Below are 22,748 nucleotides of genomic sequence, written 5' to 3'. Positions count from 1 at the left end.
AAAAAATAAAAAAATAAAAGTTATAAATCCCTCCTTTCCCTAGAATACATGCAAAAGTAGAAAATGACTGTGAAACACAAACACATTAGGTATCCCTGTGTCTGAATATTGGGGACCTGCAGGGCTCCTTTTCTGTCAGGAAGGGGTTAATAGGAGCACTGCAAATACCCTATATTAAGCCAGGCTGAATTCCAAGTGGGGGAAAAAAAACAGGGCTTAGGAAAGGGGCAGACAGACAACCAAAACACCCCCTCCCCTTCCCCAGCACCAGCAACTACTGCACCCCAAAACTCCGACCATTTTAATTTTTGAAATTTTCCAGTAGCTGCTGCATTTCCCCCCCTTGGCTTATACTCGAGTCAATTTTACCCAGCTTTTTTGTAGTAAAACGGTGTATATACGGGTGTATGTATATATATATATATATATATATATATATATATATATATATATAAAATACTTTGATTTTTTAATTTTTAAAATATTCAGAATAAAAAAAATAAATATCTAGTTGCCTTAAGGACAATATTATTTAACCCCTTCCCGACATGCGCCGTAATAGTACGGCGCGTGTCGGGTCTGTAACTATGGCGACCGCCCGGGAGCCGGGCGGCCGTCATAGCCGCCGGGTGTCTACTGCTTTAAGCAGTAGACAACCGGCTCTGATGCCTCCGATCGGTCCCCGGACCGATCGGAGGCATTAACCCCTCCGGCGCTGCTGCCAAATGGGCGCCGCCATTTTGGCAGGGATCGCCGGCTCCTGGAGCATGCTCCAGGGCCGACCCCCCGTTGCCATGACAGCCGGGAGCCTTGTTAAGGGCTCCCAGCCAGTCTGCAAATTCTCTCTTTTGCAGGCTGGTGTATACAGCCTGCAAAAGAGATGATGATTTTTTGCAATGCATTGCAATGCATTAGCATTGTAATGCATTGCATTAGTGATCAGACCCCCTGGGGTTCAACACCCCTAGGGGGTCTAATAAATGCAAAAAATAAAAATAAAAAAAAAAAGTTAAAAAAAATATTAAAAAATATAAAAAGAATTAAAAGTTCAAATCACCCCCCTTTCCCTAGAACACATATAAAAGTAGTTAAAAACTGTGAAACATATACATGTTAGGTATCCCCGCGTCCGAAATCGCCCGCTCTACAAATCTATAAAAATATTTTTCCTGTTCGGTAAACGCCGTAGCAGGAAAAATAGTCAAAATTGCCAAACCGCCGTTTTTTCACTGTTTTAATTCTGATAAAAATTTGAATAAAAAGTGATCAAAGCAATAACATTTCCCGAAAATGGTAGAACTAAAAAGTACACCCGGCCCCGCAAAAAAAGACGTCCTATAAATTCCCGTACACGCACGTATAAAAAAGTTACGGCCGTCGGAATATGGCGTCTTTTAGAAAAAAAAAATTTTAACACCGTTTTGGAATTTTTTTTAGGGGTCAAAATGTAAATAAAACCATATAAATTTGGTATCCCTGGAACCGTACCGAAACACAGAATATAGGGGACATGTCATTTTGGCTGCACAGTGAACGCCGTAAAACCAAAGCCCGTAAGAAAGTCGCAGAAATGCATTTTTTCTTCAAATCCACCCCATTCTGAATTTTTTTCCTGCTTCCCAGTACATTATATAGAATAATTAATGGTGGCATCACGAAGAAAAAATTGTCCCGCAAAAATTAAGACCTCATATGACTCTGGGAGCGGAGAAATAAAAAAGTTATGGGGTTTAGAAGGAGGGGAGTCAAAAACGAAAAACGAAAATCAAAAAATGCCATCGGCGGGAAGGGGTTAAAAAAACAAAAAACAATAATAAAATGTATTGTTTATGTCTATACAAATAATATTTCAAAAATATTACAGATAAAATATTAGAATAGACTATTTAAATTTTTAAAATTTTTGAAATATTTAAATAAAATAATAAATGTCTACCGACATTGACCTCAAGGAAAAAATATTTAACAAAAACTATTTAAAGTATTTAGAAATAATAATATATAAAAATTCAGCTTTCAAAAATATTAAACAGATAAGTGAGCAGTTAAACTCTGAAGTTAAAGCAAATAATAGATAGAAAAGGTAAATATTTTTTTTTATAAATAATAATAAAAAAATAAAAATATAAATTCCGAAACTTAAAAAATTTGTAAATAATCAAAAGTACAAAATAATATGATGTTATAGTGTGTCAAAGTGTTGGCTATGAAAAAAAAATGAAATTTAGAATAATAAAATGAAAAAGGAAATAGGATTGGTTATAAAAAAAAAAAACATAAAAAAATTGGAAAAAAGAATAAAATTAAATAAAATTAATAAAATTATAATAATCTGTATAAAACAGCCAATAGCATTTTTTTTCTTGCATTGTACATAAAAACTAATATTTGAAAAAAAAATCTCTCTGTCTCTTTCACTCTCTCTCTCTCTCTCTCTATATATATATATTAGTTTTTCTGTTGCCACGGTATATTATTTTTTGCTATTTTTAACTAAATAGCATAATTTGCATTGCTCTCTGTTTTACAGGACTGTCATGATATGTATTAAGACAAACATATTATGTGCACTATTAGCCAGTAGGTGGAGCAGGGCACATTATTTATGGATTTGGAAGAGATGATATATCTTAATAATATGTAAACGAACTGGAGCCCATAAAAATCTTTGAATATTTTTAGACAAGGACCCTGAAATGCGGCCCTTCAGCCTCTATGCTATATAACACTTTAGTATATAACAATAGTCTGAACTGATGTCATACAGAAAGCTTTCCTGCTACAGGATAAAAATCACAATGAATAGTTGGATAAAGGATTTTTTTAAACTTTCCAACATAAATTTTTTGCATATTGTTAGCTTTTGTGGCTACATATTCTAATCTGTGTGCTGTCACTTACATAGATTCTCATAGTTAATATTGGGTTAGCAATTATACGATCTCTAATTGTTGGCAAACCATCTAATAGGGCCGAACATGCCGAGTTTAACATGCTTGACCCCTCTAGCTCCCCTCTAGCTAATTTGCAGTTCACTCCTTGTAACTAGGGAAGTCCCGTCCATAGATATGTCAAGTTTAACATGCTTGACCCTCAGCGAAAGTGGCTCTTCCCTCTCCTATGCACACTATCACTATCTCACACTCATTTTCAGTCGAATACTTAGGTATGGGCACCAAAATATACAGTTCTGCTAGGGTTAGAAGATTCCCCTTCCATCTGTCATAAAATTGGTCTTAAACTTACTTATATCGAGATAGCCTAGTACAGACGTCTTGGTTTGACTGCGACAGTCATTGTAACTTGAAAGCATATTCAACTTATGATGGTTCCTCCACACTTAGGGGACAGTATAGTCTTTGATCCATTAACAAAAAAAAGAAAACTCCCAGCTCCCTTCCTCTTCTCACCCTACTACCTACATTAGCGACCCATTAACATTTCACCTTGTCCACTCTGTTTCCCTGGCTATCATCTCTTATCCTACCAATATATTTAAGCTCTCTGTGTCTTCTGTTATTGTTCCTTCCTCTTGTAAACATGCTGTAATAACACCACTTCTTAACCCCTCCCCCCCCAAAAAAAAAAACTTTGACCCCCTCCTGTACCAACTGCTAATCTCCCCTTCACCTCCAAACTCCTGGAACACTAGGTCTGTTTTTGCTTAATCTCTCCACTACCTCTTTTCTCAGTCCTTTGCAATATGGTTTCCATACTCTACTCCATCTGCACTTAAAGTCACTAACTTTTCATACAACTTTGTCTCATTACATAGAGCATGTGATTCTGGACCAAAATGCAATGCACTTTAATTAAAAATGTTGCTGCTTTTTGCCTGCAAAAACTCTCTAAAGTTCCTACCACCAGGTGTTTCCCCTCTAGCTAATTTGCGGTTCACTCCTTGTAACTAGGGAAGTCCTGTCCATAGATTCATTAAAAGTAAGACATCTTCACAGTGACTGGAGGGGGTTCTGTTCTGTGTCTTCACGCAATCAATGGAGAGGGGAGGAGTTGACAACTATTATCTTCTTATTCTTTTGATCTCTGTATTGTGATTGACACCGTAGACCAACAACAACTCCTCAGTATGTTCCACTTGATTGGCCTCAAGGACACCGCTCTCTCTTGGTTCTCCTCCTTATCTCTCTGCCTGCACAATGTGTCATTTGCCAGCTCTCTTTCTACTTCTCTTCCCATTGTTTTCAGGGTTCCTCAAGGTTCAGTCCTAGGTCCTCTCCACTTCCAACTCTACACAGTCCCTATTGAACAAGCCACCAGAGGATTTGGATTTCTGTACTATATCTATGCCAATGAGATCCATTTACATATCTACCTCTTCCCTGCACTACTACAAAATACCAGTGATTCTCTGTCTACTGTCTCCATCATCATGTCTTATCGCCATCTGAAACTTCATCTTCCGAAAACTGAACTGTTATTGTCACCCTACTACATTCTCATCGTGACTACTGTAACTCCCCACTAGTCTGTCTTCCACAATCTGCCAACACAGTGGACCTATTGTAATGCATTGTATTTACGATTCTAAAACACCTGAATATAAGAAATTTATTACATAGCTTATTAAAGGAAAAAGTTTACTTCTGCACTTTAGCTGAGTTACTTTTTACACAGAAGTCTATGGAGAGACAAAGGGGGAGGCTGCAGGATAAGACATGCAAATAATTACAGCTGCTAAGTTCTGCCACACTGTGGTATCTTTAAAGATAAGACTGCACAGAATAAGACACTCTAGCCAACAGCAGCCTCATCCTCCCTATTCACCTCTCCATAGACTTCTGTTTGTGAGCCTGAGTACAGAGATGAATTCTATACAGATTTACAGTCTGAGTGAAGATAAGGAGGAAGAGCAGCCTGAGAAGTGGCGAAGGAAACTATTTTCTTTAATAAGTTATATTACAAAGTTTCTTCTATTCACCTGCACTACTCATGTGTGATAATGATTTTATAAATGGGGGTAGTACACTTTAAATTTTGCACTCTCATTTACAAAGCTCTGCATGATGCTGCACCACCTAAATCTTCTCCTCGATCTTTGTCTAAACCCTAACTGTCTAAGTCTTAAATCCTCCATAATCAGAACATTCCACTCAAATCTCAAAAGCTGCACCAGTTCACTGGAATGTGCTACCTTGGAGAGTCAGTTTACTTTCTACAGTTTCAAGTATGCCCAAATACCGACCTTTTTAAGGATAGGTAATGTAATGTATGTACACAGTGACTGTACCAGCAGAATAGTGAGCGCAGCTCTGGAGTATAATACAGGATATAACTCAGGATCAGTACAGGATAAGTAATGTAATGTTTGTACACAGTGATTGCACCAGCAGAATAGTGAGCGCAGCTCTGGAGTGTAATATAGGATGTAACTCAGGATCAGTACAGGATAAGTAATGTAATGTATGTACACAGTGACTGCACCAGCAGAATAGTGAGCGCAGCTCTGGAGTATAATACAGGAGGTAACTCAGGATCAGTACAGGATAAGTAATCTAATGTATGTACACAGTGACTGTACCAGCAGAATAGTGAGCGCAGCTCTGGAGTATAATACAGGATAAGTAATGTAATGTATGTACACAGTGACTGCACCAGTATAATAGTGAGTGCAGCTCTGGAGTATAATACAGGATGTAACTCAGTATCAGTACAGGATAAGTAATGTATGTACACAGTGACTGTACCAGCAGAATAGTGAGCGCAGCTCTGGAGTATAATACAGGATAAGTAATGTAATGTATGTACACAGTGACTGCACCAGCAGAATAGTGAGTGCAGCTCTGGAGTATAATACAGGATGTAACTCAGGATCAGTACAGGATAAGTAATGTAATGTATGTACACAGTGACTGCACCAGCAGAATAGTGAGCGCAGCTCTGGAGTATAATACAGGATAAGTAATGTAATGTATGTACACAGTGACTGTACCAGCAGAATAGTGAGCGCAGCTCTGGAGTATAATACAGGATAAGTAATGTAATGTATGTACACAGTGACTGTACCAGCAGAATAGTGAGCACAGCTCTGGAGTATAATACAGGATAAGTAATGTAATGTATGTACACAGTGACTGTACCAGCAGAATAGTGAGCGCAGCTCTGGAGTATAATACAGGATATAACTCAGGATCAGTACAGGATAAGTAATGTAATGTTTGTACACAGTGATTGCACCAGCAGAATAGTGAGCGCAGCTCTGGAGTGTAATATAGGATGTAACTCAGGATCAGTACAGGATAAGTAATGTAATGTATGTACACAGTGACTGCACCAGCAGAATAGTGAGCGCAGCTCTGGAGTATAATACAGGAGGTAACTCGGGATCAGTACAGGATAAGTAATGTAATGTATGTACACAGTGACTGTACCAGCAGAATAGTGAGCGCAGCTCTGGAGTATAATACAGGATAAGTAATGTAATGTATGTACACAGTGACTGTACCAGCAGAATAGTGAGTGCAGCTCTGGAGTATAATACAGGATGTAACTCAGTATCAGTACAGGATAAGTAATGTATGTACACAGTGACTGTACCAGCAGAATAGTGAGTGCAGCTCTGGAGTACAATACAGGATGTAACTCAGGATCAGTACAGGATAAGTAATGTAATGTATGTACACAGTGACTGTACCAGCAGAATAGTGAGCGCAGCTCTGGAGTATAATACAGGATAAGTAATGTAATGTATGTACACAGTGACTGTACCAGCAGAATAGTGAGCGCAGCTCTGGAGTATAATACAGGATATAACTCAGGATCAGTACAGGATAAGTAATGTAATGTTTGTACACAGTGACTGTACCAGCAGAATAGTGAGCGCAGCTCTGGAGTATAATACAGGAGGTAACTCAGGATCAGTACAGGATAAGTAATGTAATGTATGTACACAGTGATTGCACCAGCAGAATAGTGAGCGCAGCTCTGGAGTGTAATATAGGATGTAACTCAGGATCAGTACAGGATAAGTAATGTAATGTATGTACACAGTGACTGTACCAGCAGAATAGTGAGCGCAGCTCTGGAGTATAATACAGGATAAGTAATGTATGTACACAGTGACTGTACCAGCAGAATAGTGAGCGCAGCTCTGGAGTATAATACAGGATAAGTAATGTAATGTATGTACACAGTGACTGCACCAGCAGAATAGTGAGCGCAGCTCTGGAGTATAATGCAGGAATAACTCAGGATCAGTACACGATATGTTCCTAACTGTATAACTTCCAAAAGATATTACCTGAGAAGTTGTTATTTTAGCAATGTTCATACTATGCCAGAGCTTACAAGTACGGCGACACTTCAGATGTTTATCAGTGATTTTTTTACAATCATTTTCATGAATGTCACATTTATTTTAGGCATCAAGAACAAGCAAGTCAGTGGGGCAGAAGTGAAGCGTCGGAGGATGGCATCTGGCCCGCAGGCTGTCCTCATTTACCTAAACAATAGAACTTGTTAATTGGTTTGGTGGTGAAATGTCTTGGGATGTATAAAGCTGCGGTACAATGTCAGGTATATCATTCTCATTAAGTACGTATTGACAGCGGCACATTAGCATAATGAATTGTGTACACACCTTCACCAAACATATGCTACTAAACAAGCAGTCACAGTGTAGCAAGGTATAGAGCTGGCCTTCATCCTACACATGTAGCAGAGCTGAGTTCATCTATAAAGTCCTATACGAAACCACAGGTAATGCGCTAAGATGTCACAACGACAATCGGCTCTGCTACATCTGACAAATTGAGTATTGTATCTGAGAAACCCGTATCTGAGCAGCTTAGAGATGAGGCAAATGACTAACTCAACAAGTTCCGCTTATCTGTATCTGATATATCCGGCACTACTACATCTGATACATCACTGTTCCATTAGACAAGTTTAGCTTTGATGGATTTCACAAGTTCAGCACTGCTACATCTAACACTGAGCCCGAAACACCTGACAAGTTCTGCATATGGCATACATAGCAATCGCGGATCAAAAATACAGTCGTGTGAAGGAGGTATAAGGCCGGGGTCACACAGGGTATTTTGGTCTGGAACGTGAGGTGGAGGCTGCCTTAGGTTCTGGTCCAAAATAAGGGTAGCTGCGACTGGATGACGGTGCACTGCGCAGTCACGCACTCCGCTCCGAATTAGGCCCAAATGAATGGACCTAGTCTGGAGGAGGGAGTGTCTTCAGGCGGATTTGTGAGGCGACTCCGCCTGAAGAATGAGCATGTCCGTTCTTTTTTCCGGGAGTCGGAACTAACCTCTCCCGGAAAAGAGAACGGACCGGCTCCCATTGATTTCTATGGGAGCCAACTTTTTGGTCAGGGTTTTGAGACTGTATCTGTCTCAAAATACCCATTGTGAGCTCAGCCTTAGGGCAAGTTTGCACGGAAGAAAATGAAGAGGATTTCAGTCTAGTCGCAACGGGATTCCTAGATGAATGGGCCTAGTCAGCAAGGAGTTTCGATCTGCAGCAAGATTGAACAGGACGCTTATTTTTTTCCGTGTCCTGCTGCAATCTCTGCCTCCCATTGAAAACAATCTGGGCGGAATCTGCTGCGGATTGGGGGATGTGATCCACCCTCAAATCCGCAGCAAATTCCACACTGAAATATAAGAGGGATCTGTGAAAGTGGGAGCCCCCGGGTGCAAAATCAAATGTCTTCTACTATGGTTGTGTGACTCTATGCTTAGCCCCTGACTACTACTACACCTGATAAACTGAGTTCTTGCACATACGACAAACCCAACTCTGCACTCGACATAGTCAGCTCCACTAGACGTAACACATTCAGCTCTGCTACATGCATCAGCATGACAAGGAGCCGCAGTAAATTAGCCTTTGCTGTCAGGCAATGTTCTTGTGTTGCTTTCTGGCAGCCACAGATGAAAGTGCTGACTGGGCTCTGATGCTGTAACCAGGCGGCCATGCTATCTGCCCTCACACCAAGAAAACCACTTAATTGAAGTAGAAGTTGTGTTTTTGTGATATCTTTTCAAGTCGTCATGTCCTATTCAGCCGCCTCTTTTGTCTCTGTCAGTGTGGGAGTCCCTGTAGCATTTGCGAGCTGTCAGGGCTTTGCACTGTACACTAACCTGCTCAGTACTAAGGAGGTAATGCATCTTTCTAGCCTGCCGTTCCTTCTCACGTTCCGTGCTCTCCAAAGATTTCTTCAGTTTTTCTTTATTTCTCATCTCGGAATATTCCTCCAATTCTTTCCTGCAAGACACAGATAAAAAATAATAATAATAGTCCTACAAATCTACAAAATATACATATATTTAATTCACACGGACGCAATGTGCATATGGATGACATCCGTATTTTTCACGGATGGCGCAGATATCCATCGACTTCACTGTATTTATTCAGTAAAAAAAAAATGGAAGAACCCGGGAAAAGAAAACCGGATTAACCAAGGACATTGCACGACCCAAAAATAAGCAGGGTGGAGTGCGGTCTGGGATTATCGCGGGCATGTCATTAAAACGCGGATGTGTGAATAAAGCCAGGATAAAATAAATACAGGACAATATGCAGCGCGGCCGGAAAAAACGCGGCATGAATGCATCGCGGTTCTTCCTGCAGCGCTTTGAACAGAAAGTTCACAGAGTTTTCCTCCGCGGACTCTCTGCTACCATTATATGTACGGGGAAGCCGCCGACATTTCCGTAGATATAATTGACATGCTGCGATTACCATAACGGTCCCGGTTTTGAAAGTCACGGCGTTTCCACGCTGCAGTTTTTACAGCAAAGGGGGCATGGGATTTGCAGTTACTGTATGACGCCACGATTTATCCCGCGGCGTTTATGGCCCATGGGGCCCCGGCCTAACAGTGTATAAAATCAGGGAGTCTGTCACCAGGGATGAGCACATACGAGCAAAAGCACTGTAAGACCGGGGCCCCACGGGATGAGGTCGCGGCGTTTTACAGTATGGGCAAAGTGGATGGGATTCTAGCAATTCCCATGCCCACTTTGTAAAAATCACCACGCGGACACACCACCGTTTCCAGAACCAGTGCGGTTTTGGAAATCGCAGCATGTCAACTATATCTACGGAAACGCCGGTGGTCTCCTCATAAGTAGAGATGAGCGAACAGTAAAATATTCAATATTCGTTTCGAATAGCCCCTCAATATTCGACTATTCGAACGAGTATCGAACCCCATTATAGTCCATGGGGAAAAAATGCTCGTTTCAGGGGATTTATTATTATGCTTACTTATATAGCGCCATCATATTCCACAGCACTTTACAGACATTGACAGTCACTGTCCCATATAGGGCTCACAATCTACAGTCCCTTTCAGTATGTCTTTGGTGTGTGGGAGGAAACCAGAGTACCCGGAGGAAATACACGCAAACACAGGGAAAACATACAAACTCCTTGCAGATGTCCTTGGCAGGATTTGAACCTAGGACTCCAGCGCTGCAAGGCTGCAGTGCTAACCACTGAGCCACCGTGCTGCCCGCTCTGCAACTCAGGAGAGTCACCAAGTCCACTATGACACCCCAGGAAATGATGCCAACACCCTGGAATGCAACTGGGACAGCAGGGGAAGCATGTCTGGGAGCATCTAACACGCCCAAGTCACTGTATTATGTCGGGATCCCTGTCAGCTTGCGATATGCGCGAGCTGACTTTTTCCCATAGGAATGCACTAACCAGCGTTGATTGGCCGAATGCCATACAGAGTACAGCATTTGGCCAATCAACGCTGGTTCTACTGGAGGCTCGCTTCACTATTTTATGGGAGATTCTATACATTACTTTTGCGGCTGGTCATAGACCCCCCCCCCAAAAAAAAAAAAAAAAAAAAAAAAATTATATATATTTAATTTTTTTTTTTGCCTGAGTCGAGTATAAACCGAGGGGGGCTTTTCCAGCACAAAAACTGTGCTGAAAAACTCGGCTTATACTCAATTATATATGGTACTTATCATCTACAAATTTAAAAAAACTATGTACATGGGAATACCCCTTTAAGGGGTTAGAGGGGTTGTTTGTCTTATGAACACAGGAATGGCTTAAAAATATATAAAAAGCCACAGTCACTCAGTCAAAGATCAGACCCCCCTACAAACAATCACTGACGTTTATCCAGAATCACCAAAGCCCTGCAGATAGATAGGTTAGTGTCACCAGACCCAGCATATCACCCAAACCCCACAGGTAGATAGGTTAGTGTCACCAGAACCAGCATATCACCCCAGCCCTGCAGATAGATAGGTTACTGTCACCAGAACCAGCATATCACCCCAGTCCTGCAGATAGATAGGTTACTGTCACCAGACCCAGCATATCACCCCAGTCCTGCAGATAGATAGGTTACTGTCACCAGAACCAGCATATCACCCCAGTCCTGCAGATAGATAGGTTACTGTCACCAGAACCAGCATATCACCCCAGTCCTGCAGATAGATAGGTTACTGTCACCAGAACCAGCATATCACCCCAGTCCTGCAGATAGATAGGTTACTGTCACCAGACCCAGCATATCACCCCAGCCCTGCAGATAGATAGGTTAGTGTCACCAGACCCAGCATATCACCCCAGTCCTGCAGATAGATAGGTTAGTGTCACCAGAACCAGCATATCACCTCAGCCCTGTAGATAGATAGGTTACTGTCACCAGAACCAGCATATCACCCCAGCCCTGCAGATAGATAGGTTAGTGTCACCAGAACCAGCATATCACCCCAGCCCTGCAGATAGATAGGTTAGTGTCACCAGACCCAGCATATCACCCCAGCCCTGCAGATAGATAGGTTACTGTCACCAGAACCAGTATATCACCCCAGCCCTGCAGATAGATAGGTTAGTGTCACCAGAACCAGCATATCACCCCAGCCCTGCAGATAGATAGGTTACTGTCACCAGAACCAGCATATCACCCCAGTCCTGCAGATAGATAGGTTACTGTCACCAGACCCAGCATATCACCCCAGTCCTGCAGATAGATAGGTTACTGACACCAGACCCAGCATATCACCCCAGCCCTGCAGATAGATAGGTTAGTGTCACCAGACCCAGCATATCACCCCAGTCCTGCAGATAGATAGGTTAGTGTCACCAGAACCAGCATATCACCTCAGCCCTGTAGATAGATAGGTTACTGTCACCAGAACCAGCATATCACCCCAGCCCTGCAGATAGATAGGTTAGTGTCACCAGACCCAGCATATCACCCCAGCCCTGCAGATAGATAGGTTAGTGTCACCAGACCCAGCATATCACCCCAGCCCTGCAGATAGATAGGTTACTGTCACCAGAACCAGTATATCACCCCAGCCCTGCAGATAGATAGGTTACTGTCACCAGAACCAGCATATCACCCCAGCCCTGCAGATAGATAGGTTAGTGTCACCAGAATCAAACAGTTCTTTCCCTTGTGAATCGTCTCTATTGCCGAGATTTTTTGTTGATATGCAAATAAGATCTTTGGAGCAATAAGGGCATGGACATTGTACCAAAGAGCTCATTTGCATACTGACGAAAACAGCAATATCTTTACAACAGAGGCAGCGATTCACAAGGGGAAACACCATTTAATTTACGGTAGGTAACCTTAACCTATCTATCTGCAGAGTTCATATGCTGAGTTCTGGTCTCCCTGTATGATAGGCCATCAATGGCTTGTAGGTGGTGTCTGATCTTTGCGAACAAGATGAAAGACCAGCCAGACTAATACTGCAGCTCATCCATTTAGGGATTTGGACAGGTTGCAGTACTATGGAGTACTATGAGGAGGAGTTGGTGCTGTAGGTTTCTGTAGGGGAGCTTTAACATTTCGCAGTGATTGATATATCTGGAGGAATCCCAGTCATATCCATTCAGCGAAATCTATGGAATAAGCATACAGCATCATACAAGGCCCATAGGCTCATAGGATCAGCGCATAGTGTACTTTTTGTTTATTGCATGCCTGTGTATGTTATACATTGGCATATACCAGCAGGGGCGTAGTTATAGGGGGTGCAGGAGTAGCAATCACTACTGGGCCCTGAGTCTGAGGGGGCCCAAAGGCCTCTCTACAACATAAGAAGATACCAGTATTATAGACAGCACAAGGGGCCCCAAGACAGATTTTGCATTGGGGTTGTATATCTGTCCAGCAGTGGCCAAAATGAGGTGAACAGGGGCCTAATAATACATGTGTGAAAGCGCGAGGCGCTTACATTGTAGCCCCCATTATATTTCATAATATGGAATCTGACCAAAAGGAATTGTGCCATATCCTACCGGAGCACTTCACCATACGGCGCCCCATCATGCACCATGTGAAGGTATATAGAGTACCAGCGATCCATTGTATGTTGCCATGTATCCGTGCTGCAATAATAAGCTAATACTATCAATGATAAGACAACGAGCCGCATTCATCTCCCTATAAAGCACAAAGAAAACCAATGAAGTTTGTCAGACAACACAGAATTTGCTATGGGGCAGGATGGGCAGAAGATCTCGGGTCAATTAACATCCCTCAGATTGTTCCTCAGAAACAGCTCGTCTAATTAACCTTTGCTAGAATCTCTGGAACCTCGCCCATTGATGCGTATAGATTTAATTAAGTGTTAATACCCGATGGCCAGGTCTTTACCATGAGTTACGGACTGCGGGCGTACAGTAGTTACTCGCCCTAAGCCAAGATGAGATTTCACTGAATTATTTGCCCTTCAGAGAGATTAGTTGTATTACACTTTCCAAAGAGTGTGTTTAATGTTGTAACCTTCTGCGGGAACCCGCAGCGTAATTTACTATCGCACAGATCTGTATCTGATGGATCCCGGATAAACAGGAACGGCCAAAGGATTTCATCTCGATTAAAGTCCCCAATATGGATGTACAAGAGAAGACTCTGCAAAATGGCACTATGTCATATACTCTAGTATATAGTATGTCATATGTGAGCGATAGATAGATAGATAATAGATAGATAGATAGATAGATAGATAGATAGATAGGAGATAAATAGATAGATAGATAGATAGATAGATAGATAGATAGATATTACATTGCTAGATAGATAGATAGATAGATAGATAGATAGATAGATTAGATAGATAGATAGATAGATAGATATTACATTGCTAGATAGATAGATAGATAGATAGATAGATAGATATTACATTGCTAGATAGATAGATAGATAGATAGATTAGATAGATGACAGATAGATATGAGATAGATAGATGATAGATAGATAGATAGATAGATAGATAAATAGATAGATGATAGATAGATAGATAGATAGATAGGAGATAGATAGATAAATAGATATTACATTGTTATAATAGATAGATAAATAGATAGATAGATGATATATAGATAAATAGATATATAGAAGATAGATGATAGATAGATAGATAGATAGATAGATAGATAGATAGATAGATAATACATTGTTAGATAGATAGATAGATAGATAGATAGATAGATAGATGATTGATTGCTAGATGATAGATAGATAGATAGATAGATAGATAGATAGATAGAAAGATAGATAGATATTACATTGTTATAATAGATAGATAGATAGATAGATAGATAGATATTACATTGTTAGATAGATAGATAGATATTACATTGTTATAATAGATAGATAGATAGATAGATAGATAGATAGATAGATAGATAGACAGATAGATGATTGATTGATAGATAGATGATGATTGATTGATAGATAGATATTACATTATTATAATAGATAGATAGATAGATAGATAGATAGATAGATAGATATGAGAGAGATAGTAGATTGTAAGAAAGAAAAAGAAAAGAAATGAAGTAGATAGAGAGTAGATTGATAGACAGATATAGAAGTCCCAGAAAACAAAAAGATTCCGAAAGCCAAACTTTTTTGCCAACGTCAAAGAAAAATGATAACAGATATCCGCCAGACCCTCTTACAGTCAGTGGGGTCCCTCAGGATCCGTTGTTGTCTGTCATTAGATGGGCCATTTTTCCATCCTCCTGGACCTGTCATGGCTTCTGTTGTGGACATTCGCGGCTGCAAGCTGTGGATTTGCTAATAATATTCCCATTCAAATTCTTTTTTTTAATGTATGAATAAAGTTTCGTGTTATCCCAGGTATTATCCTGTATATGGTCCCAGATGACGGGCGGCAGTCACACCACAACTCTGCTCCAGGGCCATGTTTGGGTCATATAATGATGATAATCCTATTGACATGCCATCAGTTTGTAAGCTGGCCCAGGACTAACACTGGCTCAGTTCACACCATGTTATTAGGCCACGTCGGACGTATGCCCCAACCTATACTCAAAGTGTGAGCGGAGTCTTACATTTTCCTGGACGTCGGTTTATCAAACATGGCGCAGTGCAGGGGGCTAGCTGGGAAGATGGTGGCGCCATCACTCTGAGCCTGTAATATCCATTGATAGACCATCGCCCTGTACACACGACTTCTACGCTCTAACGTGTCCAATACATTGATCAGTAAGCACTAGCTACAGATTTTCTGTGGGATGAGACATTTCTATTTGCCTCGCTAATTAAACCAATTAATATTGATTGGTCAGCGCTCTCCCCGCATGGCCGGCTTGTGTCCTGGACATTGACTAGTCACTGACCTGTGCACATGAACGCCTTGTCAGGTAGTCAGGTCATTAAAAGCTCTGTATACCAGACCTGGTTATAGATCTCCTTCCATTTTGTGTATACAGCTCTCATGTAAATCTATGAGTCTCCATGTTACAGACTACAAAACCTCTGTGTGGTTCGATCCCACAGTCAGGGGCTTCGTCCCTTCCATCCCCACATTTGTAGGACATATCTTGTGTAGTAAATATACTGGCCCACAAATCAACAGGTGAATTCCCTGGTGGGCCCTGAGCCAGGGGGGCCTCCATGGCACAATACACTTACTGTATTTCATACAGAAACTCATACTCATATCAACCAGTCACTACAATGGTATATTATATTTTTTAGATATTCTAGACACACTGGGTGGAAATCTAGATGCAATTGTGGCCTTAGTTAAGGTTGGCTTCACACAGAAGTATTTTATTTAATTAAATAGGGATGTCGGCCATGTTTCCTTTACTAAACACTGAGTCTGACCCCAGATTCCATAGTTGTCTATGCTGCTAGGAGTCCCTGACTGCTACTGTCCAGTATTATAGTCATGTGTTCTGTCCAAGACAGTAGTCCCGGTGTGATGAATGGCCCAGAGTTATGGGGTTTTTTTCACTGCCTTCTCAGATATATTTTCCTTTTGCCCTGTTAATTTACTCGACCTGATTAGCAAGATGCCAGAGATAGTGTCCAACTGTCGAAGCCTAATTCCTCCCTGGAGGTAACTTGGTTCATCCCTTTGTCTCAACCTGGGCACAGCATTGTCATGATTGTGCTAACTTCATTATTCTTAGCAGGGGGTGTCTGGGATCAGGGGACTGAGACTATCACCTTTTAGCAGACAAGCTGACTCCATAGGAGACTTTCAAAGAATTATGACCGTATATAGTCATACTGGTACAAGGTGAGGGGGAGAGTTGACCACCTTGCTGACCTCATCGTGGGAGGGGGCTGAGTGGAGAGATATTGTCACACTTGACAAGAACCCAGGTTCTTGTTGTTCTGCTGGACTGCTGGGATGTGTCACGAAGTGCTGTGATGTTGTGGAAGCTAATCCCTTGGACTAAGGTCTCCTTTGCCTGTGGAGATACCATGCACCCTGGACTATTCTGCTAATGGGGAGTCAAACCCTTACCACCTAAGAATTACTTAGGGACTCTAAAGGACTGTGCCCTGGATTTCATGAGGTGAACTCCGGAGACCCAACTGGGCATTATAATTCGGTTTCTAATCTTTTATTCTTTTATCTTCCTGCACTGTAACATAACTTTCTGTAACCATATAAGCTTATATCCACTAGCATATATCTCTACGTATGTTGGTTGTCTAGTATCGACCCTCTTGGGTTAATAAATCTAAAACTTGAGAAAGCTTGTCTCATATTATCCTATAAGACTCGGTCCCTCTCTCAGGGTGAGAGCGGACGGTAAAGGTAAGAAGGTGATCGCAGTTTTGCCTGTGGCAAGGCCAGGTAGGCCAGAGGCTGGGTCAAAGTGGCTTTGGCGAGGCGAGATCCTTTACACCCGGGAAGGCAGGGACTCCCAGCAACATGGGCGACTATAATGCTAGGAGAAGACCCTGCTTGGTATTCAGTCCAGGAGCAAATGGCCGAAATATGTTTCAAGGACCGAATGCGCCCATGTGAAGCCGGCCTAACACAATCAATCAATCAAAGAGGCTTTATTGGCACATCCGAATACACATTTGGCATTTCCAAAGCAAGTACGGTGGGTATGGGGGGGTTGGAGGGGAGAGTGATGGGTATAGGGAGTTGGGGTTGCCGGGGGTGGGTATGGGGATGTGGGGCAGGCATAGGGTGGATGGATGGGTGGGTGATTTGAAGTATAATAGTCCTTGGGTGGATGGGTGATTTGGGGTATAATAGTCCTTGGGTGGATGGGTGATTTGAGGTATAATAGTCCTTGGGTGGGTGAGTGATTTGGGGTATAATTGATTTGAGGTATAATAGGCCTTGGGTGGGTGGGTGATTTGGGGTGTAATAGTCCTTGGGTGGGTGATTTATGGTATAATAGTCCTTGGGTGGGTGATTTGGAGTATAATAGTCCTTGGGGTCTCATCTTCCCCTCATTTGGTGGCAGGTGGACACATATTGGGCAGCGGTCTCCACAGTGGACTCTATATTACCGATAAGGAGGCTGGAAGGGGAATGCTTGCTTGGCCACAATTTCCCTTAGCAAAGTCAGCAGTTTGCTGGCGCCTCTTTTCTGACATCCCCTTTAAATGAAATTCCTTGCTATATCACTAGATCCTATTTGCAGATTCAGAGCTTCTTATGGAAAACTGATCGTCGCCTGATTAGGAAATATAATTCTTAAATGTTGTTTCCCTGTATTGATAGAGGCTCGAAATAGATTTTCCAAAATACTCTGAGCAATCCATGCCGCCTGTCCCCGGAGTGCATTATGATTGTCCTATTAGATGACAAGGTAGAAATATATTACAGATATGGGAGAGGGGCGACTATCCTCTGGTACATAGCGTGGTGGAGTCACAGGGACGCTCCACTAGCTGTGCTGGCAGGCTGGTGCTGTGACCTCCATGACCTGCGCTTCAAGGCTATTATTAATCGCTAAGTTAACAGGTAAAGCCAAACAAATTTGTTTCCGCTGAAAGGATCTCTATCTGTGTCGGAAAATTTGTGCTGCACCAAACAAACCTCATTAGCTGTGTCCACTTTTTGACAAAGAACCAAGGGAATGGCGAGACTGATGACCTTCTCCTGTCCTTAGGTAAGGGATTTTAGAGGTCGGCGTATACTGGATGAGGAAGAGAACTTTACTAATTAAAGGAGCCGAATGTAACGGATGCAAATAATGTATATGGACCGAAAACCGCACCATGCAAATTTTGTCAATATAAGTCACAAGTCAAAACTCAGTGAGATGCAAATATTATAGTAGTTATATTCTTGTACATAGGGGGTAGTATTATAGTTGTTATATTCTTGTACATAGGAGTAGTATTATAGTAGTTATATTCTTGTACATAGGGGGTAGTATTATAGTAGTTATATTCTTGTACATAGGAACAGTATTATAGTAGTTATATTCTTGTACATAAGAGGCAGTATTATAGTAGTTATATTCTTGTACATAGGAACAGTATTATAGTAGTTATATTCTTGTACATAGGAGGTAGTATTATAGTAGTTATATTCCTGTACATAGGTGTAGTATTATAGTAGTTATATTCTTGTACATAGGAGGTAGTATTATAGTAGTTATATTCTTGTACATAGGAGCAGTATTGTAGTAGTTATATTCTTGTACATAGGAGGTAGTATTATAGTAGTTATATTCTTGTACATAGGAGCAGTATTATAGTAGTTATATTCTTGTACATAAGAGGCAGTATTATAGTAGTTATATTCTTGTACATAGGAACAGTATTATAGTAGTTATATTCTTGTACATAGGAGGTAGTATTATAGTAGTTATATTCTTGTACATAGGAGCAGTATTATAGTAGTTATATTCTTGTACATAGGAACAGTATTATAGTAGTTATATTCTTGTACATAGGAGTAGTATTATAGTAGTTATATTCTTGTACATAGGAGCAGTATTATAGTAGTTATATTCTTGTACATAGGAGCAGTATTATAGTAGTTATATTCTTGTACATAGGAGCAGTATTATAGTAGTTATATTCTTGTACATAGGAGGTAGTATTATAGTAGTTATATTCTTGTACATAGGAGGTAGTATTATAGTAGTTATATTCTTGTACATAGGAGGTAGTATTATAGTAGTTATATTCTTGTACATAGGAGCAGTATTATAGTAGTTATATTCTTGTACATAGGAGCAGTATTATAGTAGTTATATTCTTGTACATAGGAGGTAGTATTATAGTAGTTATATTCTTGTACATAGGAGCAGTATTGTAGTAGTTATATTCTTGTACATAGGAGGTAGTATTATAGTAGTTATATTCTTGTACATAGGAGCAGTATTATAGTAGTTATATTCTTGTACATAGGAGCAGTATTGTAGTAGTTATATTCTTGTACATAGGAGCAGTATTATAGTAGTTATATTCTTGTACATAGGAGGCAGTATTGTAGTAGTTATATTCTTGTACATAGGAGGTAGTATTATAGTAGTTATATTCTTGTACATAGGAGTAGTATTATAGTAGTTATATTCTTGTACATAGGAGCAGTATCATAGTAGTTATATTCTTGTACATGGGAGGTAGTATTATAGTAGTTATATTCTTGTACATAGGACCAGTATTATATTAGTTGTAATCTTGTACATAGGAGCAGTATTATAGTAGTTATATTCTTGTATATAGGAGTAGTATTATAGTAGTTATATTCTTGTACATAGGAGCAGTATTATAGTAGTTATATTCTTATACATAGGAGCAGTATTATAGTAGTTATATTCTTGTACATAGGAGCAGTATTATAGTAGTTATATTCATGTACATAGGAGGTAGTATTATAGTAGTTATATTCTTGTACATAGGAGTAGTATTATAGTAGTTATATTCTTGTACATAGGAGTAGTATTATAGTAGTTATATTCTTGTACATAGGAGCAGTATTATAGTAACTATATTCTTATACATAGGAGCAGTATTATAGTAGTTATATTCTTGTACATAGGAGTAGTATTATAGTAGTTATATTCTTGTACATAGGAGTAGTATTATAGTAGTTATATTCTTGTACATAGGAGTAGTATTATAGTAGTTATATTCTTGTACATAGGAGTAGTATTATAGTAACTATATTCTTATACATAGGAGCAGTATTATAGTAGTTATATTCTTGTACATAGGAGCAGTATTATAGTAGTTATATTCTTGTACATAGGAGTAGTATTATAGTAGTTATATTCTTGTACATAGGAGGTAGTATTATAGTAACTATATTCTTATACATAGGAGCAGTATTATAGTAGTTATATTCTTGTACATAGGAGCAGTATTATAGTAGTTATATTCTTGTACATAGGAGGTAGTATTATAGTATTTATATTATATATAGGATGTTATAGTGCAGTAGCTATATTATTACACACAGTGGACAGTCTAATACATGGGGCAGTATATCTTAAATATGGCGCGGTATTATACTGTAGTAATTATGTTTTCTTATTATTGACAACCTAAACAATAACAAGAAACGTTAACTAAAATCATTATGAGAAAAATCTATAGTCAGTCAGGCAACTATTTCCAGCCTGGCCACGCAGTGTAGTAATATAACAATATTCTGCAGATTTTTTAATATATTACGATATAATTTATCTATTAACTACACAAAACAAGGATCTATGATCTCCTGGAAAATTCAGAACGAAAGAAAAAAAAAACAGGACATTGATGGGAATGTAATGACACTTCACTATGGGACCCTCACTCATCTGACATTGGTGAAGTCATTATTTAGATTAATTGCTGGGGGATCTAGGCCACGATCTGCAGATGGGGCAGAGGTCATTGCTGTCCAACCTCTCTCAAGACGTGGTCCATATAAATCTTTCATATCCTCATGCTGCTCATCAGAATTTATTAATTGTACAACACCATCGTGTTCTCAGAGCGTGGACATGGCATCAACCCTTGTAAGACCTCATTGTTTCTCCATACATTTCCTCCAAGTGTAGCCATCACATGCAGCAGCCACAAGTGTTGAGGAGACATACTGTAAGAGAAAATCTTCAGTTTATTACAGTTTATTCCAGCTTGTGGAACAAGTCCAGATACCTCTGCTTTTAATATCAGAAAACATCAAAAATATCAAGGTGGATCTAGAGGTGTATCGACAGGACTGAAAGGGGGTGCACGCGCCCTGGGCACAGTTGGACAGGCAGTTAGAATGGGTTAAAGTATAAGGTTATCCCAAGGTCCTGCCTTCTGCTCTGTCTCCTCTTTTCTGTAAAGATTTTTGATATTTTTTGGCCTATCTTAAGAATAGATCATCAATTTATGATCAATGGGAATCCAACACTCAGCACTTCCACTGATTAGCTGTTCACAGTAGTCTACGCAGTGGACGGAGCCATAAGCGGATGGATGTCCTCTGTGTATTGGTCATATCTGGTTACTCCAGCAAATGGTTGCTGAGCTGCAATGAGTCTTCTAAACATCAGATCCAGGAGTAGGGTTGAGCCAATCTGGAGATTTCAGGATCGATTTTAAAATCTGATTTCCGATCACTTTCCAGCCGATCCCGATCGTGAGATTTGTTCGATCGCCGATCGGGATCTGTTCTTTCCCGATCCCGATCGCTCAACTCTAGTCAATGGTTCTCTATGGGAAAAAGTCACTTTTAGGCTTGAGCTGATCTTGAGATTTCAAAATCCGATTTCCGATCATTTTCCAGCCAATCTCGATCGTGAAATTTACTCGATCGGCAATCGGGATCCCGATCGCTCAACCCTATCCAGGACTGAGTACATGACCATTCTTTTTGGATCTCAGGATGCCGAAAGCAACTACCCTACACCAGGGGAACGCTCTCCAAGACCTGTGTCATGCCCGCGTGAACATCATAGTGAGAACTGGGTCACCCCATCAATCGGAGTCATCCTCTTAACGCTGTTCATTGTGATGTTTGTGACACGGCCGCCACCTCAATAACAAGCGCTGCTTCCCGACTTCCTGATCAATCCTAATTTTATGCTTAAGTGAGATTAAAATGGAGCGGCTTCTATTTGGTTTAATACAACCTGGAAGCCTTTTACGTGCTGGAAGTTTTCACACTCAAATTACTGGTCGATTAGCTGAAGGACTGAGGGTCATTTAGAGCATACGAGCGGCTAACAACCCCTGAAAACATCCAGATGATAATCCTGTAATGACCCCGCGTGTCGAGGATCTTGCAGTGCCTATAGGCTACACTGGCACTCTCATCGTTTGCCCTTCAGACTTGGTTGCAAAAAATATGAATTGATTTTCTTAACAAAAAGCAGCATTTTGACACTTATTTTTGTGCCTGTAGGGAAAAAGGAAAAATATATGTTTGTAATGTTTTAGTATTAGATATCACGCCTGCAAAGAGCAGAAGTACAAGCGCTCTTCTGGATGGAGCTCGGATAGGGGGCACAAACTTTTAGTGAAGCTGGTGCCTACTATGAAAGCTGAC

The 22,748-nt window shown here is 40.5% G+C and overlaps 1 protein-coding gene across 1 annotated transcript in view; it reads right to left on the bottom strand.

Moving 5' to 3' along the window:
• The window catches only part of SPATA17 (spermatogenesis associated 17), a 131,495-nt gene that overhangs the window by 55,219 nt on the left and 53,528 nt on the right, over window positions 1-22,748 (bottom strand). Inside the window, exon 6 of the mRNA XM_075267166.1 lies at window positions 9,114-9,237. Coding sequence (XP_075123267.1) covers window positions 9,114-9,237 — 124 coding nt within the window. The remainder of the gene's footprint in view (window positions 1-9,113; window positions 9,238-22,748) is intronic.

This window comes from Leptodactylus fuscus, chromosome 3, assembly GCF_031893055.1.
Source record: "Leptodactylus fuscus isolate aLepFus1 chromosome 3, aLepFus1.hap2, whole genome shotgun sequence".
Classification (NCBI taxonomy): Eukaryota; Metazoa; Chordata; class Amphibia; order Anura; family Leptodactylidae; genus Leptodactylus; species Leptodactylus fuscus.
Note: the sequence above shows the minus strand (reverse complement) of the source record. Positions and strands in the feature narration are given on the sequence as shown.